Source organism: Panulirus ornatus, chromosome 4 (genome assembly GCF_036320965.1).
Source record: "Panulirus ornatus isolate Po-2019 chromosome 4, ASM3632096v1, whole genome shotgun sequence".
NCBI lineage: Eukaryota > Metazoa > Arthropoda > Malacostraca > Decapoda > Palinuridae > Panulirus > Panulirus ornatus.
Genome location: NC_092227.1, coordinates 66046088 through 66066095, shown reverse-complemented (window position 1 = coordinate 66066095; position 20008 = coordinate 66046088). Strand labels below are relative to the sequence as shown.

The 20008-nt window shown below is 40.5% G+C and overlaps 1 protein-coding gene across 1 annotated transcript in view; it reads left to right on the top strand.

Annotated features, from left to right (window-relative positions):
• Positions 1 to 20008, top strand: part of LOC139764815 (periodic tryptophan protein 2 homolog) — a 171866-nt gene that overhangs the window by 32141 nt on the left and 119717 nt on the right. The window contains exons 5-7 of the mRNA XM_071691767.1: positions 5598 to 5715; positions 9011 to 9155; positions 12883 to 13060. Of these exons, the coding sequence (XP_071547868.1) occupies positions 5598 to 5715; positions 9011 to 9155; positions 12883 to 13060 (441 nt within the window). The remainder of the gene's footprint in view (positions 1 to 5597; positions 5716 to 9010; positions 9156 to 12882; positions 13061 to 20008) is intronic.

Below are 20008 nucleotides of genomic sequence, written 5' to 3'. Positions count from 1 at the left end.
TGAGTTTGAATGGAGAAAAACTGGAGGAAGTGAGGTGTTTTAGATATCTGGGAGTGGATCTGTTAGCGGATGGAACCATGGAAGCGGAAGTGGATCATAGGGTGGGGGAGGGGGCGAAAATTTTGGGAGCCTTGAAAAATGTGTGGAAGTCGAGAACAGTATCTCGGAAAGCAAAAATGGGTATGTTTGAAGGAATAGTGGTTCCAACAATGTTGTATGGTTGCGAGGCGTGGGCTATGGATAGAGTTGTGCGCAGGAGGATGGATGTGCTGGAAATGAGATGTTTGAGGACAATGTGTGGTGTGAGGTGGTTTGATCGAGTAAGTAACGTAAGGGTAAGAGAGATGTGTGGAAATAAAAAGAGCGTGGTTGAGAGAGCAGAAGAGGGTGTTTTGAAATGGTTTGGTCACATGGAGAGAATGAGTGAGGAAAGATTGACCAAGAGGATATATGTGTCGGAGGTGGAGGGAACGAGGAGAAGAGGGAGACCAAATTGGAGGTGGAAAGATGGAGTGAAAAAGATTTTGTGTGATCGTGGCCTGAGCATGCAGGAGGGTGTAAGGAGGGCAAGGAATAGAGTGAATTGGAGCGATGTGGTATACAGGGGTTGACGTGCTGTCAGTGGAGTGAATCAGGGCATGTGAAGCGTCAGGGGTAAACCATGGAAAGGTGTGTAGGTATGTATATTTGCGTGTGTGGACGTGTGTATGTACATGTGTATGGGGGGGGGGTTGGGCCATTTCTTTCGTCTGTTTCCTTGCGCTACCTCGCAAACGCGGGAGACAGCGACAAAGTATAAAAAAAAAAAAAAAAAAAACCTTCATTTTTGTTGCAGGCCTCTTGCACTTGTATCCTGTTCCTCCCATCCTCCATACCCATCCATGTAACAACTGCTGCCTCACCTTCTCCCACATTCACCAGTTCTTCAAAATACTCTTTCCATCTTCCTTTTACCTCCTTTTGGTTTAGCAACTCCCTTACTTTTTACATTAACATTTCCACTTGTACATCCACTTCTTTTCTTTTCCACCTCTTTCAAGTACAATTTCTTATTTTCCCTAAACTTTTCTCTCTACTTCTTTCCAAGATCTTCATCTATTTTTTTCTTTACTTTGTCAGATTTTTACATTCTGCTTTCACATCTTATATTTGCTGAACTGCCACAGAAAATTCATATTGAGCAGTCTACCATATACTTTTTTCTTCTCTTCCACAGCATTTCTGATCTTTACTGTCCCCCAAGCATTTCCCCTTTTATTTCTGTATCTCATGACCATGTATCCAACTGCTAATTCTACAACCTTCAATAGTTTCTCTAAACATTTTAAACACTGTACTTCCTCCTGACCTCTCTGTCACTCTCCTTTCATGCTCCTTCCTGCATTTTTCTCCAATCTTTCTTCTCATTTGTCAACACTTTTAACCTCTCCATTCTTCCTTACACCATACCTCCTCTTCTCCCTGATCCTCATCCCAACAATAAACCGTGAAACGGTCAGAGCATCCAAAGAAACCTCTCATAACTCAAGTATCTAGCATGGCTTTTCTCAGTCTTTCATACTTTTGCTCTTCATCATTTCTCATCCATGTATACCTGTGGATCATCTTATGCTGAAAAAAGTTATTTGCAAGGAACAAACTTGGCACAGTCATGCACAAGATAACTTCCATCCTTATTTACTGCCGGTACTCCCCATTTACCAACTATCTTGCAGAAACATATGCAAAAATATTCACTTTATTAAGGTGGAAATGGACAAAATATTCTTCTGAAGTGATTTATATCTTTGTTTGGATTTATAAGGTTTAATATATTTTCTAAACAGTTTGAAAAAAAAAAGAAATTGAAATTTTGTATCGTAAAGGAAAACTTAGATTTTTAAGGGGTGAAAAGATTTGATGCCATAGATTCTTTCTTTAGGAGAAATGAATTAAACCTTTGCTTAACCTTTTTAGAATTATGTTTTATAATGAAGATACTCAGTCTGTCTGGAACTTTCTCTGTAGCATTTACTTACTCTAAAGAAAATTGGAGCTTCTCTTTTTAGACTGAATTTCAGCCCTAAAAATCTTGCCAGGTCAGATGAAATTTGATATTCATCATACACATTTAATGGTTCTTCCTTCTTGCATATCGTTTTGGAAAGTCTTCTCCCCTCAATAACAGAGCATTAACTAATGCTCTTTGGGTTTGCCTTAAAGCAACTATCAGCTCTGTGCTTAGTGGTTTTAGGTAATCTCTTTCATCTCGCAGTAGTGCAGCCATCAAGCTGTCGGTCTTAATAGGGGAGATCATTTTGTTATTGCGGTCCTTTCCCTTTTGTGATTCCCTTTCTATGTGTGAGGATATTCAGAGTGTTCTTAGATGCAGGTCCTATAGAACTCCTAATATAAGTATAACTAATGTCATTAACCCTGCCTCTTCAACTCATAGATAAGGGTGGAGTCATAGAGTTGAGTTCTCTTTTATCTCGTGTCATAAGGAATGCTTGTCAGGAAGAAGTTTTGGACAGCCCCTTAGTTATAACAGGGATACACTTCAGAGATGTTTGGCAAGTATGTCATAAAACCTCCAGAAGCTTTTTCTATTCAGAAAGAGGTAATCAAACCAAATAAAGATTGATTTTGTGGCTTTCTCTTCTAAATGCTCACATCTAGAAACTCTTAAGCTCAGAGTGAGTTCAGAACAACTACTTTACAGAAAGTCTGCTGGACTTAACAGTTAAACAACTGGACAGTCTTTCTAGATGTAAAGGATGCCAATTAGTATTTTCCAATAGATCCCAGAATGAGGGAGAGTTTGGCATTCACAATTGGCACAAAGATGTGGCAGTTTATGATGATACCCTTTGGCTTATGTAGAGCTTCACAGATTTTTAACAGAGTAATTTTTGCTCTTCTTTAAAAAATGAAGTCCCTTCAAGTAGAGATTTAGGTTTACCCTGACAATATTTTATTGATGTCTCCTTCAGAGGATGAATGGGCCAAACAAAAGCTTTGAGTTTCGGAGACCTTTCAAATAGTTGGGATCAAAGTCAACTTCAACAAATCCTGTTTCGTGTCTAGCCAAATCTCCACACTGCTGGGAATAGTTTGAAACAGACTAGCTTTTTTATTTTTTTTTTTTTTTTGTCTCTCTGAGGACAGGGCTCATGATTACACTAATGATGCGATTGTTTAGTGATCCCAGACCTTGGTGTCATGACATCATTAAGAGCATCTTTTGAGGGAAGTTCACTTTTGCAGCCCATAGCATTGACATGTCTAGGCTGCAGGCCAAAAAGGTTACCCTTTTCCCCCAGGCCTCTTACCTCCAAGAAGTGTGCATAGTCTAGGGAAATGCCCATTCCAGATCATGTACAATATCAGCAGAGATTAAGATTTTGATTGGAAAAGAAAGGAGTTCAATATAATTCTCCCCATAGGAGTGGTGCCTCAAATGGATCTCTTTTCCACCAGAACCAGTTCATTACTTCCAACTTGTAGTTAATGCTCTGTCTTGGGATTGAAATTATTGTTACCATAATTATCTCCTTCCCCTTAGTTCATCATCTGGAAAAAACTCCTTTCAGAGTATTTGGTTTTTAAGGTTTAGTTATGCTGGTAACCCCCGATGGAATAAACAGTGTTGTTGTCAGAGACTCCTTCTGCTCTACCATACATCTTTATTATTTCTCTGGGTCTCTCTGGACCACTTTGATCTTTTTTGTGGGACCTCAACCTCAAAATCCTGGTTTCTGGAACTTACACTAATAGGTTTTCTCAAACTTCTTTTGGTAGAGTTTTGGATATGCTTGATAAATGACCTTTGACATAACTTTTTACTTTTTACTCAAATATACAATACCTATCAACTTGAAATTCTTTTCAGTCCTTCCTTGAAGAGACTGATATCTTGGAAATGTCTGAATCCTTATGTTCATCGTTCTACTCCAGCCTGAAGCATGAGAAGAACGAGGTTTTGTAAAGATATTGCCTATTACAAGGTTGACCTCCAAGAAACCCTGGGTTTGGTGGCAGTATGTCAAGCAATGTATGGGATAAACTTCTCTGGTCTTTGTTATATTGGAAACCAGTTGCATCTCCCTTGCTGTCAAAGTGGGGCTTTCAAAAGTCATAGACTTTTTTTTTTGATGTTGGAGGCACCAGTCACTGACAAAAGCCCACATCAAGGCTGGGCACTAATTGAAATACAGAGAGAATTGTGAAATGGGGAAAGAAGAGACAAGGGAAAGTATTTATGAATTTTTGAGGACATGAAAGACCTGTCTTTTGAAATATGCCAGGTCATAGTTCTTGGGAAAGACATGAGAGGTAGAGAGTTCCAAAGTTCAATGTGTAGGGAAAGAGGCAGTTATTGAAACAGCCCACCCTTGAGTTGCTGATGGCCACACAATAATCATGATAGTTTTTTGGGGAGTTTAGCTCCTCACCACTTTCTTAATAAAACTTGTTTCCTTATCACCTTGAGCTCTAGGAGGAAAGTTAGTGAATTGCTTGCTTTGTCCAGATCCAGATATCTTTTTTTTTGGTGATGGGTTTTCATAGGTCAAAATAAACACAAACCTTTGATTTTTAGCTAAGTATAAAACTACTGAATTTAGAAATAGGCCTTTAATCATCAACACTTGGAAGATTTTGATGAGAAAACATTGTGTCTTATGCTGAAAGGTTTCACTGAGAAAACGTCATGACTTATGCATAGTGGAAACCTTGATAAGTTAGGATTACTTATTTAGTGTTCCTTGAGATGATGAAACTCTATCTTTGCAAGGAATGTCTGCTCATATATCTTCTGGGCTTTTATGCTAGAGGTCTTGATGCAAGGAAGGTAGCCCCTATCCTGGCATTCCTCAGGGACATTTCATTGAAGGAAATCAAGAAATGAACCTCAGGCATTTTTGGTGTTACCTTCCTCAGATTGTACCTTAGTTTGAACATTGTGAATCTTCCCTGTGTGGCTGTCAGGATTCCATTGTCATGAGAGTTGGATTCCTGTATGCCTCTTACTCTCCCTTGAAGGTGTTTATGTTTTCTATTATAACTTTTATTTGTTTGAATCTTATTTACTAAAACCTGGTATGCTGTCATGGCTCATGTGATTGACAGCAAATTAAGAAAGTGGTTTTGAAGATGGAAAAACATTCTCTCCTCAAGATGTGTCTTATGAATTTTTTTCCTTACCCTGCCATTTTCTTGAAGATTGTTTTTACTGAGCTGTCCATGAGTGTGTTGGGTTGCTGCCGCAGTGTGTAGATTTTGTTCCCTGAGAGGCCAGGAGCAGTGGGTCAGTTGTATCTGCCTAGTGGCATTGCTGATTGGCTGAGGGTAGGCCCAGTTACCAAGAAGACAGCGATGTTGATTGAGAGGCTATTCAAAAATGGTTTATGAAGCAGAGGCTTCAGCACCAAAATATAAGTATTAGAATGATCTTGACCAATATACATATTGTAAGGAATTAACCTGTTGGTTACTATGATTCCACCTTGGAGAGAAAATTTTTTTCAATCTTCAGAACCTAATTTTAGTATGATTATTGTTTAGTATAAAGCTTTTTGAACCTAATGCTCACCAAGAATATTTGTTTTTACCAACAGTGCAAGTATATTGTGCCCCTGGTTCAGACAGAAGGGTATTTAACCCATTTATACAGGAGAGAGTCCTCCATGGACCTTGTGATGACACATCTTGCTTGGATTGGTCTTTCGATTCCAGGTTAGTGAATTGTTTGATGAATGATTTTATATCATTTGGTGTCCTGATAATTGATAATACTTCAGATCTATGTTAGGACACATTTCCCTTTAGGATTAGTCTGTTCTGTGAGATTCCATAACCCCTTTCCATCACTCAGGTAATGAGTTTTTCAGGTTGTTTAAAGAATGTGCTTAACTCAGCAGTTGCTAAGATATTAGAATAACAATGAAAAAGATTACTTTAAAATTGTGTTTTGCACTCTACTTAAACTCTGGTGTGTTGAAGTGAAGTTTGGCAGATGTTTCAGCAGTGTATGCTAGAAAGTTCAAGAGTAAGGCCTGAGTGTCGAGTGAGTTGTTGCTGGATGTTTAATGATAAATTTTACTGGCAATGAAAAATTGTTTACTGAATACTATTCCATATATCTTTAATCTTTTAATTTTTAGGGTGATTTAGTGTGATTTATTAATGATTTTTTTCATAATAGCAAGTTTGGAAAAGTTTTTAAGGTTACCAGCCACACCAGTCAGATTCAGTTTTTAAGGTCAGGCTGGCTGCAGTATGAATTATGAGTTATGGAAGGTAAATCTCTACTAGTATTTCTTTGCACAGGTCTCTTTTCCAAGCTCACTTAATGGCACCATTCTCTTCTCACTGACATTGTTTCCTCTTTTTCGAAAACCTCAGCATATCTTCACCCCTGCCTCCACAAGATAGTGATCAGGCATCCCACAAGCTGCCCTTCTCAGCACATTTACATCCAAAAATCTCTTCTTTTACATGATTATCATGTAATCTATGATCCAATAATGCCTGTTGACCATCTCTCTTACTCACATACATATAATTCTGCATATCCTTCTTTTTAATGCAGGTATTCCTAATCACCAGTTCTTTTTCGGTACACAACTCCGTAAGCTCTTCACCATTTCCATTCATGACACTGAATATCCCATGCCCCCGAGTATACCCTCAACTGCCACATTACTCACCTTTGCAATTAAATCATCCATCACCAGTACGTAGTCTCTTACATCAAAACTGCTGATGTAATCACTCAGCTGCTCCTTTAAAACACTTGCCTCATGATCTTTCATCTCATGGCCAGGTGCTTAAGCACTAATAATCACCCGTCTCACCATCCATTTTCAAATTTACCCTCATCAATGTAGAATTTACATTCTTACACTCTATCACATACTCCCACAACTCCTGCTTCAAGAGTAGTGCTACTCCTTTCTCATCTCTTGTCCACTCACCAACCATTGGCCTTACTCCCAAGATATTTCTAAACCATTCTTCCCAGTTGGAACTCCCTCAAAGGGGTGGCCATGGCAACAGAGTCTCCATAACTAGTGAACTTCAGTGCCACTTCCTAGCCTTTATGCCTCACCCTTAACAGGCCACTGGCAGAGGGCATGTCTAGTGCAGAGTTTGCAGAGGCTCCTGCTTGATGTTCCTAGTGACTACTTCTATCTAATGCTCCTACCTACTACTTCTTCCTAATGTGTGTACCAAATGCTCCTACCGTTTTGCCCAAAGTCAGAGCTAGTGCATAATGCTCACCACATGATAATCTAGAGTTATGAAGAATGAGCTGTATGAGTTGAGTGTTGTCAAGTATTACATATGAAAAGGAGAGATTGTATGTTTGTGGACTGAATGCCAGTATCTCGCATGTTAGTGAGGCAGAAAGAAAAGATAGCTACCTGGGTCAGAGGAGTGCATCTCTCTTGCCATCCATTTCAGTTTTACCTACATCATCAAGAATTTACTTCCTTACACTGTCACACACTCATAGAACTCCTGCTTCAGTAGTGTAGTGCTACTATTTCCTTATCTCTTGACATCTTACCCACCTGTGACTTTAATCCTAAGACATTTCCAAACTGTTCTTCCCCTTTATGCTTGAGCTTTGTTTCCTTTAGAGCCAGTACATCCAGCTTTCTTTCCTCAATTATACTACCTGTATCTCCACTCTTCTATTCTGTGATACATCCACACAATTAGACAGAACATCTCAAGCATTTGAGGAGGATGAGCTTTCCCTGCCTGGCTCATCTATGTGTTTCCTGTTTTTGAAATTGAAATACAAGAAGGAGGGGATTCCTGCCCCTTCACACCCAACTCCTTTAGTCACCTTCTACAACATGCAGGGATTATTGAGACAAATCTTTCTTCTCTATCCCAAAGACATGGAGAGTATAAATGAGTAAAGGATGACATGTGGAGGGAGTAAGGAAAAGGGGGAAATCAAGGAGGTGGCAAAAGGATGGGGTGAAAGATGCTTTGAAGACTTGGTGCTTGCACTTACAGGAGGGGTGAAGGCATGCCAGGGATAAAGCAAGCTGGTGCCATGTCGTTTACAGATGTTCTGCTGTTAATAGGCTGAATCGGGGCATTAGAAGTGGTTGGGAAGCCACTGGTGCCTTATTGTGGTTGTGAATTGTGGGTTCTGTTTTTAGGGCATTGCAAATGACAAGAAAATGTATGTGAGAGAATGCAGCATTTCTTGCCTTTCTTTGTATTTGGCAGTATCTTGCTAGTACAGGAAAAAGCAAACAAGCATGAAAAATGTTTTTATATTTTTCATACTTGATCATTGTCTCCCACATTAACAATGTTGTGCTAGGAACAGATAAAGAAAGGCCACATCTGCTCACATGTATTCCCTGGCTGTCATGTATAATGTCCCAAAACCACATCTCCCTATCCACAACCAGGCCCCACAGACCTTTCCATGTTTTACTCCAGATGCTTCACATGCCTTGGTTCATTTCGTTGATAGCACGTCAATCCCATTGTCCCACATTGTTCCAGGTCACTTTATCCTGTTCACCCCCTTTCACCCTTTTGCATGTTCAGGCCCAGATCACTTAAAATCTTTTTTACTGCATCTTTTCATCTCCAGTCTGGTCTCCCTCAACTTCTGACATATATATATCCTTTTGTTAACCTTTCCTCATTCATTCTTTCCATATGACTAACAGATTGTTCTTTCATAATTCTGGTATGTTTATTTCACTATGTCAGAGTTCAATGATGTCTTTTTTCCCCCTGTATTTTGAGTTTCATTTTCTAAATCACCCGTACATATCCCTCAAGTAACTTGTATCATTCCTGTAGATATCCTTCAAGTAATGTACCCCATTCCAAGTCTTGTATTTGTCAAGATTACAGTGCAATTATTTTTTCTTTTTTTCTGTTAATGAGGATTGAACATCTTGACTTTCTGTTGTTTGTGTTGATGTTTTCATCTTTTAGACATATCTTCCAGATGATCTTATAAATATGAAATTTTTTTGTCCATTAGGCTCATTGTAGTTGGGTCACTGGACATGATGACCCGTGTATATGCTTTTGGAAGATGTAAAAACATCAGAGTATATACCATTGGTGGCAACAGAGATCCTCTTGTTGGTGTGTTTTTTCAAGAAAAATCTTATGATTTGTGTATGGTGAGTATCTGTTGTAAATTATGTTCATTTTTTTTGTGTTATTTGTGTTTTATATTGGTAATAATGGTTATTGAAATGAATACTCTACTTTTTTATGCATTTTGTGGATATAAAAATTGTTCTCGTTTTGTACTTGTATTATATACTCCATTGTCCTGGTCTAGGGGAATATTGATTTTTTTTTTTTTTTTTTTGTCGCTGTCTCCTGCGTTTGCGAGGTAGCGCAAGGAAACAGACGAAAGAAATGGCCCAACCCACCCCCATACACATGTATATACATACACGTTCACACACGCAAATATACATACCTACACAGCTTTCCATGGTTTACCCCAGACGCTTCACATGCCCTGATTCAATCCACTGACAGCACGTCAACCCCGGTATACCACATCGATCCAGTTCACTCTATTCCTTGCCCTCCTTTCACCCTCCTGCATGTTCAGGCCCCGATCACACAAAATCTTTTTCACTCCATCTTTCCACCTCCAATTTGGTCTCCCACTTCTCCTCGTTCCCTCCACCTCCGACACATATATCCTCTTGGTCAATCTTTCCTCACTCATTCTCTCCATGTGCCCAAACCACTTCAAAACACCCTCTTCTGCTCTCTCAACCACGCTCTTTTTATTTCCACACATCTCTCTTACCCTTACGTTACTCACTCGATCAAACCACCTCACACCACACATTGTCCTCAAACATCTCATTTCCAGCACATCCATCCTCCTGCGCACAACTCTATCCATAGCCCACGCCTCGCAATCATACAACATTGTTGGAACCACTATTCCTTCAAACATACCCATTTTTGCTTTCCGAGATAATGTTCTCGACTTCCACACATTCTTCAAGGCCCCCAGAATTTTCGCCCCCTCCCCCACCCTATGATCCACTTCCGCTTCCATGGTTCCATCCGCTGCCAGATCCACTCCCAGATATCTAAAATACTTCACTTCCTCCAGTTTTTCTCCATTCAAACTCACCTCCCAATTGACTTGACCCTCAACCCTACTGTACCTAATAACCTTGCTCTTATTCACATTTACTCTTAACTTTCTTCTTCCACACACTTTACCAAACTCAGTCACCAGCTTCTGCAGTTTCTCACATGAATCAGCCACCAGCGCTGTATCATCAGCGAACAACAACTGACTCACTTCCCAAGCTCTCTCAGCCCCAACAGACTTCATACTTGCCCCTCTTTCCAAAACTCTTGCATTTACCTCCCTAACAATCCCATCCATAAACAAATTAAACAACCATGGAGACATCACACACCCCTGCCGCAGACCTACATTCACTGAGAACCAATCACTTTCCTCTCTTCCTACACGTACACATGCCTTACATCCTCGATAAAAACTTTTCACTGCTTCTAACAACTTTCCTCCCACACCATATATTCTTAATACCTTCCACAGAGCATCTCTATCAACTCTATCATATGCCTTCTCCAGATCCATAAATGCTACATACAAATCCATTTGCTTTTCTAAGTATTTCTCACATACATTCTTCAAAGCAAACACTTGATCCACACATCCTCTACCACTTCTGAAACCACACTGCTCTTCCCCAATCTGATGCTCTGTACATGCTTTCACCCTCTCAATCAATACCCTCCCATATAATTTACCAGGAATACTCAACAAACTTATACCTTTGTAATTTGAGCACTCACTCTTATCCCCTTTGCCTTCGTACAATGGCACTATGCACGCATTCCGCCAATCCTCAGGCACCTCACCATGAGTCATACATACATTAAATAACCTTACCAACCAGTGAACAATACAGTCACCCCCTTTTTTAATAAATTCCACTGCAATACCATCCAAACCTGCTGCCTTGCCGGCTTTCATCTTCCGCAAAGCTTTCACTACCTCTTCTCTGTTTACCAAATCATTTTCCCTAACCCTCTCACTTTGCACACCACCTCGACCAAAACACCCTATATCTGCCACTCTATCATCAAACACATTCAACAAACCTTCAAAATACTCACTCGATCTCCTTCTCACATCACCACTACTTGTTATCACCTCCCCATTTGCGCCCTTCACTGAAGTTCCCATTTGCTCCCATATAATTTCTAAGGAATACTTAACAAACTTATACCTCTGTAATTTGAGTACCCACCTTTATCCCCTTTGCCTTTGTACAGTGGCACTATGCATGCATTTTGCCAATCCTCAGGCACTTCACCACGAACCATACATACATTGAATATCCTTACCAACCAATCAATAACATAGTCACTCCTTTTTTGGTAGATTCCACTGCAGTGCCATCCAGACCCGCCGCCTTGCCAGCTTTCTTCTTCTGCAAAGCTTTCACTACCTTTTCTCTGTTTACCAAGCCATTCTCCCTGACCCTGTCTCTTCTCACACCACCTCAACCAAAACACCCCATATCTGCCACTCTATTATCAAACACATTCAACAAACCTTCATAATACTCACTCCTCACTTCACCACTGCTTTTTATTACCTCCCCATTAGCCCCCTTCACTGATGTTCCCATTTGTTCTTTTATTAAATGCACTTTATTTACCTTCTTCCAAAAGATCTTTTTATTCTCCCTAAAATCTAATGATACTCTCTCACCCCAACTCTCATTTGCCCTCTTTTTCACTTCTTGCATCTTTCTCTTGACCTCTTGCCTCTTTCTTTTATACATCTCCCAGTCATATGCACTTTTTCCCAGCAAAAATATTCCAGATGTATGGTTCATGGTGAAGTGCCTGAGGATTGGTGGAATGCATGCTTAGTGCCACTGTATAAAGGCAAAGGGGATAAAGGTAAGTGTTCAAATTACAGAAGTATAAGTTTGTTGAGTATTCCCGGTAAATTATATGGCCGGTAATTGATTGAGAGGATGAAGTCATGTACAGAGCACCAGATTGTGGAAGAGCAGTGTGGTTTTAGAAGTGGTAGAGGATGTGTGGCTCAGGTGTTTGCTTTGAAAAATATGCGAGAAATACTTAAAAAAGATAGATGGATTTGTATGTAGCATTTATGGATCTGGAGACGGCATATGATAGAGTTGTTAGAGATACTTTATGAAAGGCTTTAAGAGTATATGGTGTGGGAGGTAGGCTGCTAGAAGCAGTGAAAAGCTTTACCAAGGATGTAAAGCATGTGTACGAGTAGGAAGAGATGGATAACATGTTTATTATAGTTTGACTAGATAGAGTTATGGAAGATTTGAAGACAGTTGATCTAAAGAAATTATTAGAAGGGCTTATGGATGTAAAATGGTATGGCAATGTAGAATATATGTCTGATGATAAGTTAGTTAAGAAGACGTGTAGTGTTAAAGGTGAAGATAGAAGGAGGAGAGCCAGATTATATAGGAGATGGATAGATGGAGTGAGATCTTCACTTTGGGTCATAGATATTTTAGATGAGAATGCTATTGAAATTTGGGATCTAATACAGTGGAATCATTTTATGTATGGAGTTGATGTTGATGAAAATGTTTGTTTATATTGGCAAGTAGACTTCATATGAAGAATGAAAAACTCAGGAGTGCTTAAGTGAAGTGCAGAAGTTTATATATTCCTTCTTTTGTGGACAGACTCATATGGTAGTGCACTGAATACTTAATGAGCTAAATGCTATATGACAGTGCTTGCCAGATGTAGCTTTTCTCGTCTTTTTTGTTGAATACATTTTGTATTTAAATATAAGCTTTGTTTTTGTATTTTTTTTTTTTTTTGCAGATTAGTGCAGGTGGACGTGTCAGTATGTGGGTCTGTAGTATTAATCCAGATGGCCTAATTCCTGGTGAAGATCCCTTCAAAACCAAAGTGAAAGTAGAGCAGGAGATGGAGAAAGGTGATATATCTGTTACACAGGAGGAAATGGAGAAGTTGAACAAGGAACAAAGTGAAGCCAATGGTATGTAAAAAGTAATATGTTTTGCAAGACAACTTGAGAGTGGATATGTGTGGTGAAGCCACTGTTTTTTTGTCCCTAATTTTTTGTAGATAAAATAAAAGAGGTAGAAGTCAAAATGAAGGTGCTGAGGCTGAAAAAGAGGGCAAATGAGAGTTGGATGTGTGAGTATCAGCAAATTTCAAGAATATGAAAATGTTTTGGATGGAGGTTAATTGGGTAACAATTCTTGGCTGCACCAATGCTCCAGGAACACATAAAACCAAGCTGATGGTAATTGGTAAGAGTGTTCACTCAAGTGCTTTTAAAGGGGTCACTTTCTGTTTTACAGCATTTTCTGTGATCCATCAATGGCCAGGTCCCAAGGCTGCATTAAAGAGGTACAGCCTAAAGTTATACATGCAATACCCATGACACTTTCTTCTCTCTCAGTCATCATTCAATGTGAGAAGTTATCGTAGCACTCAAGGAATTTATTCGATTGTTCTCTGTATGAAAGCCAATTATGGCACAATGAAAATATGCACAACTGTGGGAGCATCAGGAGGGGAAGTGATAAGCAGAGATAAGGTGAAGTGGAGATAGTGAATATTTTGAAGGACTGTTGAATGTGTTTGATGTTAGGGTGGCAGATGTGGGATATTTTAGCTAAGATATGTGAAATGAGAGTCTTTGTAATTGGTATGGTGAAAAGAGAAGATATGATGAAAGCCTTGTGATAGATTGAGCATGGCAAAATGGCTTAGGAGGATAGTACAGCAGGTGAATTTCCCAGGGGATGACTATGTTTTTGTTTGTGGTTAGATAGCTTGAGAGTCAGTGCATGCAATGAAGCCATTGTTCATTTGTTTCTGATGTTTCCTAATTTCAACAAATGGGTGGGAGGTCAAGATGAAGGTGCTAGGGCTGAAAAAGAGAACAAATGAAAGTTGGGATGAGCAGTTATTAGCAGATTTCAGGGAGAACATGAAAATTTATTGGATGGAAGTTAATTGTGTCAGTAGAACAAGAGAACAATGGGAGCATCACTGAAGGGGGCAGATGGGGAGATAAAGTGAAGAGGAATTTGGTTAAGCATTTTGAGGAACTGTAGAATGCATTTGTTGATAGAGTGGCTGATGTGAAGAGTTTTGGACATTGAGGTTTGTGGAATGAGAGTCTTTGTAAGTGGTTTGGTGAAAAGAGAAGATATGATAGGGGAGATAGGGGAGAAAGAATACTTCCCACGTATTCCCTGCGTGTCGTAGAAGGCGACTAGAAGGGAAGGGAGCGGGGGGCTGGAAATCCTTCCCTCTCGTTTTTTTTAATTTTCCAAAAGAAGGGACAGAGAAGGGGGCCAGGTGAGGATATTCCCTCAAAGGTCCAGTCCTCTGTTCTTAACGCTACCTCGCTAATGCGGGAAATGGCGAATAGTATGAAAAAAAAAAAAAAAAAATGATGAAAGCCGTGTATAATTTTTTTTTTTGAGATGAGTGTGTTTTCGTCTTGTTAGTTAGGGTTTGAAGTTTATTGGATGTGGGTGAGGTTGAAGATTGATGAAATGCCTGTATAGTGCCACAGTATAAAGGTAAGAGGTACAAAAATGAGTGTTCAAATTTGAGATGTATGAGTCTCTTGAGTGTACCTTGTATGTTGTATGGGAGAGTGGTGAGTAAAAGGATGGTGACATGTAAAGAACATCAGACAAGGGAGGAACAATGTGGTTTTAGGCATGATAGAGGATGTTTGCATCAGGTGATTGCTTTGAAAAATGTGTGTGAAATACTTAAGAGAAATGGAAGGATTTGTATATGGCATTTATGGGTCTGGAGAAAGCATTTAGTGGTGTTGATAGAGATGCTTTGTGGAAGATTTCACAAATATAATGTGTGATAGGAAAATACTACAAGCAGAAGGGAGTTTTTAGTAGAGAGTAAGGCGTGTGAGTTAGTAGGAAGAAAGGCAGATGAATTTTTTTAAGTGAAAATCGGTCTCAGTTTGGGGTACATTATATTAGCATTGCTGTCTAGTCTGTTTATAGATGGGGTGATAAAGTAAGTGAATGCTAGGGTCTTGGAGAGAGGGGCAAGTATGTAGTCTGTTGAGAGTGGGGAAGCCTGAGAGGTGATTTGGGTATGGTTTGCTGATTTGAACAAAAAATTGCAGAAGTTGGTGCCTGCGTTTAGGGTACGTATAAAATACTTCCCACGCATTCCTCACGTGTCGTGGAAGGCGACTAGAGGGGACGGGAGCGGGGTGCCAGAAATCCTCCTCTCCTTGTATCTTAACTTTCTAAAATGGGAAACAGAAGAAGGGGTCGTACAGGGAGTGCTCATCCTCCTCGTAGGCTCAGATTGGGGTGTCTAAATGTGTGTGGATGTAACCAAGATGTGAAAAAAGGAGAGATAGGTAGTATGTTTAAGGAAAGGAACCTGGATGTTTTGGCTCTGAGTGAAACGAAGCTTAAGGGTAAAGAGGAAGAGTGGTTTGGGAATGTCTTGGGAGTAAAGTCAGGGGTTAATGAGAGGACATGAGCAAGGAAAGGAGTAGCACTACTCCCGAAACAGGAGTTGTGGGAGTATGTGATAGAATGTAAGAAAGTAAATTCTTGATTAATATGGGTAAAACTGAAAGTTGATGGAGAGAGATTGGTAATTATTGGTGCATATGCACCTGGGCATGAGAAGAAAGATCATGAGGCAAGTGTTTTGGGAGCAGCTGAATGAGTGTGTTAGTGGTTTGATAAGACCGGGTTATAGTGATGGGTGATTTGAATGCAAAGGTGAGTAATGTGGCAGTTGAGGGAATAATTGGTATACATGGAGTGTTCAGTGTTGTAAATGGAAATGGTGAAGAGCTTGTAGATTTATGTGCTGAAAAAGTGCTGGTGATTGGGAATACCTGGTTTAAAAAGTGAGATATACATAAGTATACGTATGTAAGTAGGAGAGATGGCCAGAGAGCGTTACTGGATTATGTGTTAATTGACAGGTGCGCGAAAGAGAGACTTTTGTATGTTAATGTGCTGAGAGGCGCAACTGGAGGGATGTCTGATCATTATCTTGTGGAGGCGAAGGTGAAGATTTGTAGGGGTTTTCAGAAAAGAAGAGAGAATGTTGGGGTGAAGAGGGTGATGAGAGTAAGTGAGCTTGGGAAGGAGACTTGTGTGAGGAAGTACCAGGAGAGACTGAGTACAGAATGGAAAAAGGTGAGAACAAAGGAGGTAAGGGGAGTGGGGGAGGAATGGGATGTATTTAGGGAAGGAGTGATGGCTTGTGCAAAAGATGCTTGTGGCATGAGAAGCATGTGAGGTGGGTTGATTAGAAAGGGTAGTGAGTGGTTGGATGAAGAAGTAAGATTATTAGTGAAAGAGAAGAGAGGCATTTGGACGATTTTTGCAGGGAAAAAATGCAAATGAGTGGGAGATGTATAAAAGAAAGAGACAGGAGGTCAAGAGAAAGGTGCTAGAGGTTAAAAAGAGGGCAAATGAGAGTTGGGGTGAGAGAGTATCATTAAATTTTAGGTAGAATAAAAAGATGTTCTGGAAGGAGGTAAATAAAGTGCGTAAGACAAGGGAGCAAATGGGAACTCCAGTGAAGGGGGCTAATGGGGAGGTGATAACAAGTAGTGGTGATGTGAGAAGGAGATGGAGTGAGTATTTTGAAGGTTTGTTGAATGTGTTTGATGATAGAGTGGCAGATATAGGGTGTTTTGGTCGAGGTGGTGTGCAAAGTGAGAAGGTTAGGGAAAATGATTTGGTAAACAGAGAAAAGGTAGTAAAAGCTTTGTGCAAGATGAAAGCCGGCAAGGCAGCAGGTTTGGATGGTATTGCAGTGGAATCTATTAAAAAAGGGGGTGACTGTATTGTTGACTGGTTAGTAAGGTTATTTAATGTATGTATGACTCATGGTGAGGTGCCTGAGGATTAGTGGAATGCTTGCATAGTGCCATTGTACAAAGGCAAAGGGGATAAGAGTGAGTGCTCAAATTACAAAGGTATAAGTTTGTTAAGTATTCCTGGTAAATTATATGGGAGGGTATTGATTGAGAGGGTGAAGGCATGTACAGAGCATCAGATTGGGGAAGAGCAGTGTGGTTTCAGAAGTGGTAGAGGATGTGTGGATCAAGTGTTTGCTTTGAAGAATGTATGTAAGAAATACTTAGAAAAGCAAATGGATTTGTATGTAGCATTTATGAATCTGGAGAAGGCATATGATAGAGTTGATAGAGATGCTCTGTGGAAGGTACTAAGAATATATGGTGTTGGAGGCAAGTTGTTAGAAGCAGTGAAAAGTTTTTATCGAGGATGTAAGGCATGTGTACGTATAGGAAGAGAGGAAAGTGATTGGTTCTCAGTAAATGTAGGTTTGCAGCAGGGATGTGTGATGTCTCCATGGTTGTTTAATTTGTATATGGATGGGGTTGTTAGGGAGGTGAATGCAAGAGTTTTGGAAAGAGGGGCAGGTATGCAGTCTGTTGGGGATGAGAGAGCTTGGGAAGTGAGTCAGTTGTTGTTCGCTGGTGATACAGTGCTGGTGGCTGATTCATGTGAGAAACTGCAGAAGCTGGTGACTAAGTTTGGTAAAGTGTGTGAAAGAAGAAAGTTAATAGTAAATGTGAATAAGAGCAAGGTTATTAGGTACAGTAGGGTTGAGGGTCAAGTCAATTGGGAGGTAAGTTTGAATGGAGAAAAACTGGAGGAAGTAAAGTGTTTTAGATATCTGGGAGTGGATCTGGTAGCGGATGGAACCATGGAAGCGGAAGTGAATCATAGGGTGGGGGAGGGGGCGAAAATCCTGGGAGCCTTAAAGAATGTGTGGAAGTCGAGAACATTATTTCGGAAAGCAAAATGGGTATGTTTGAAGGAATAGTGGTTCCAACAATGTTGTATGATTGCGAGGTGTGGGCTATGGATAGAGTTGTGCGGAGGAGGGTGGATGTGTTGGAGATGAGATGTTTGAGGACAATATGTGGTGTGAGGTGGTTTGATCGATTAAGTAATGTAAGGGCAAGAGAGATGTGTGGAAATAAAAAGAGCGTGGTTGAGAGAGCTGAAGAGGGTGTTTTGAAATGGTTTGGGCACATGGAGAGAATCAGTGAGGAAAGATTGACCGAGAGGATATATGTGTCGGAGGTGGAGGGAACGAGGAGAAGTGGGAGACCAAATTGGAGGTGGAAAGATGGAGTGAAAAAGATTTTGAGTGATTGGTGCCTGAACATGCAGGAGGGTGAAAGGTGGGCAAGGAATAGAGTGAATTGGATCGATGTGGTATAACGGGGTCGACGTGCTGTCAATGGATTGAACCAGGGCATGTGAAGCGTCTGGGATAAACCATGGAAAGTTGTTTGGGGCCTGGATGTGGAAAGGGAGCTGTGGTTTCGGTGCATTATTACATGACAGCTAGAGACTGAGTGTGAACGAATATATTTTTATTTCATATTTATTTATTTTGCTTTGTTGCTGTCTCCCGCATTTGCGAGGTAGCGCAAGGAAACAGACGAAAGAAATGGCCCAACCCACCCCCATACACAATGTATATACAAACACGTCCACACACGCAAATATACATACCTATACATCTCAATGTACAAATATATATACACACACAGACACATACATATATACCCATGCACACAATTCACACTGTCTGCCTTTATTCATTCCCATCGCCACCTTGCCACACATGGAATACCATCCCCCTCCCCCCTCATGTGTGCGAGGTAGCACTAGGAAAAGACAACAAAGGCCCCATTCGTTTACACTCAGTCTCTAGCTGTCATGCAATAATGCCCGAAACCACAGCTCCCTTTCCACATCCAGGCCCCACACAACTTTCCATGGTTTACCCCAGACGCTTCACATACCCTGATTCAATCCACTGACAGCACGTCAACCCCGGTATATTACATCGATCCAATTCACTCTATTCCTTGCCCTCCTTTCACCCTCCTGCATGTTCAGGCCCCGATCACACAAAATCTTTTTCACTCCATCTTTCCACCTCCAATTTGGTCTCCCACTTCTCCTCGTTCCCTCCACCTCCGACACATATATCCTCTTGGTCAATCTTTCCTCACTCATTCTCTCCATGTGCCCAAACCATTTCAAAACACCCTCTTCTGCTCTCTCAACCTCGCTCTTTTTATTTCCACACATCTCTCTTACCCTTACATTACTTACTCGATCAAACCACCTCACACCACACATTGTCCTCAAACATTTCATTTCCAGCACATCCACCCTCCTGTGCACAACTCTATCCATAGCCCACACCTCGCAACCATACAACATTGTTGGAACCACTATTCCTTCAAACAGTGTGGTTTCAGAAGTGGTAGAGGATGTGTGGATCAGGTGTTTGCTTTGAAGAATGCATGTGAGAAATACTTAGAAAAGCAAATGGATTTGTATGTAGCATTTATGGATCTGGAGAGGCATATGATAGAGTTGATAGAGATGCTCTGTGGAAGGTATTAAGAATATATGGTGTGGGTGGCAAGTTGTTAGAAGCAGTGAAAAGTTTTTATCAAGGAAGTAAGGCATGTGTACGTGTAGGAAGAGAGGAAAGTGATTGGTTCTCAGGGAATGTAGGTTTGCGGCAGGGGTGTGTGATGTCTCCATGGTTGTTTAATTTGTTTATGGATGGGGTTGTTAGGGAGGTGAATGCAAGAGTTTTGGAAAGAGGGGCAAGAATGTAGTCTGTTGTGGATGAGAGAGCTTGGGCAGTGAGTCAGTTGTTGTTCGCTGATGATACAGCGCTGGTGGCTGATTCATGTGAGAAACTGCAGAAGCTGGTGACTGAGTTTGGTAAAGTGTGTGAAAGAAGAAAGTTAAGAGTAAATGTGAATAAGAGCAAGGTTATTAGGTACAGTAGGGTTGAGGGTCAAGTCAATTGGGATGTAAGTTTGAATGGAGAAAAACTGGAGGAAGTAAAGTGTTTTAGATATCTGGGAGTGGATCTGGCAGCGGAT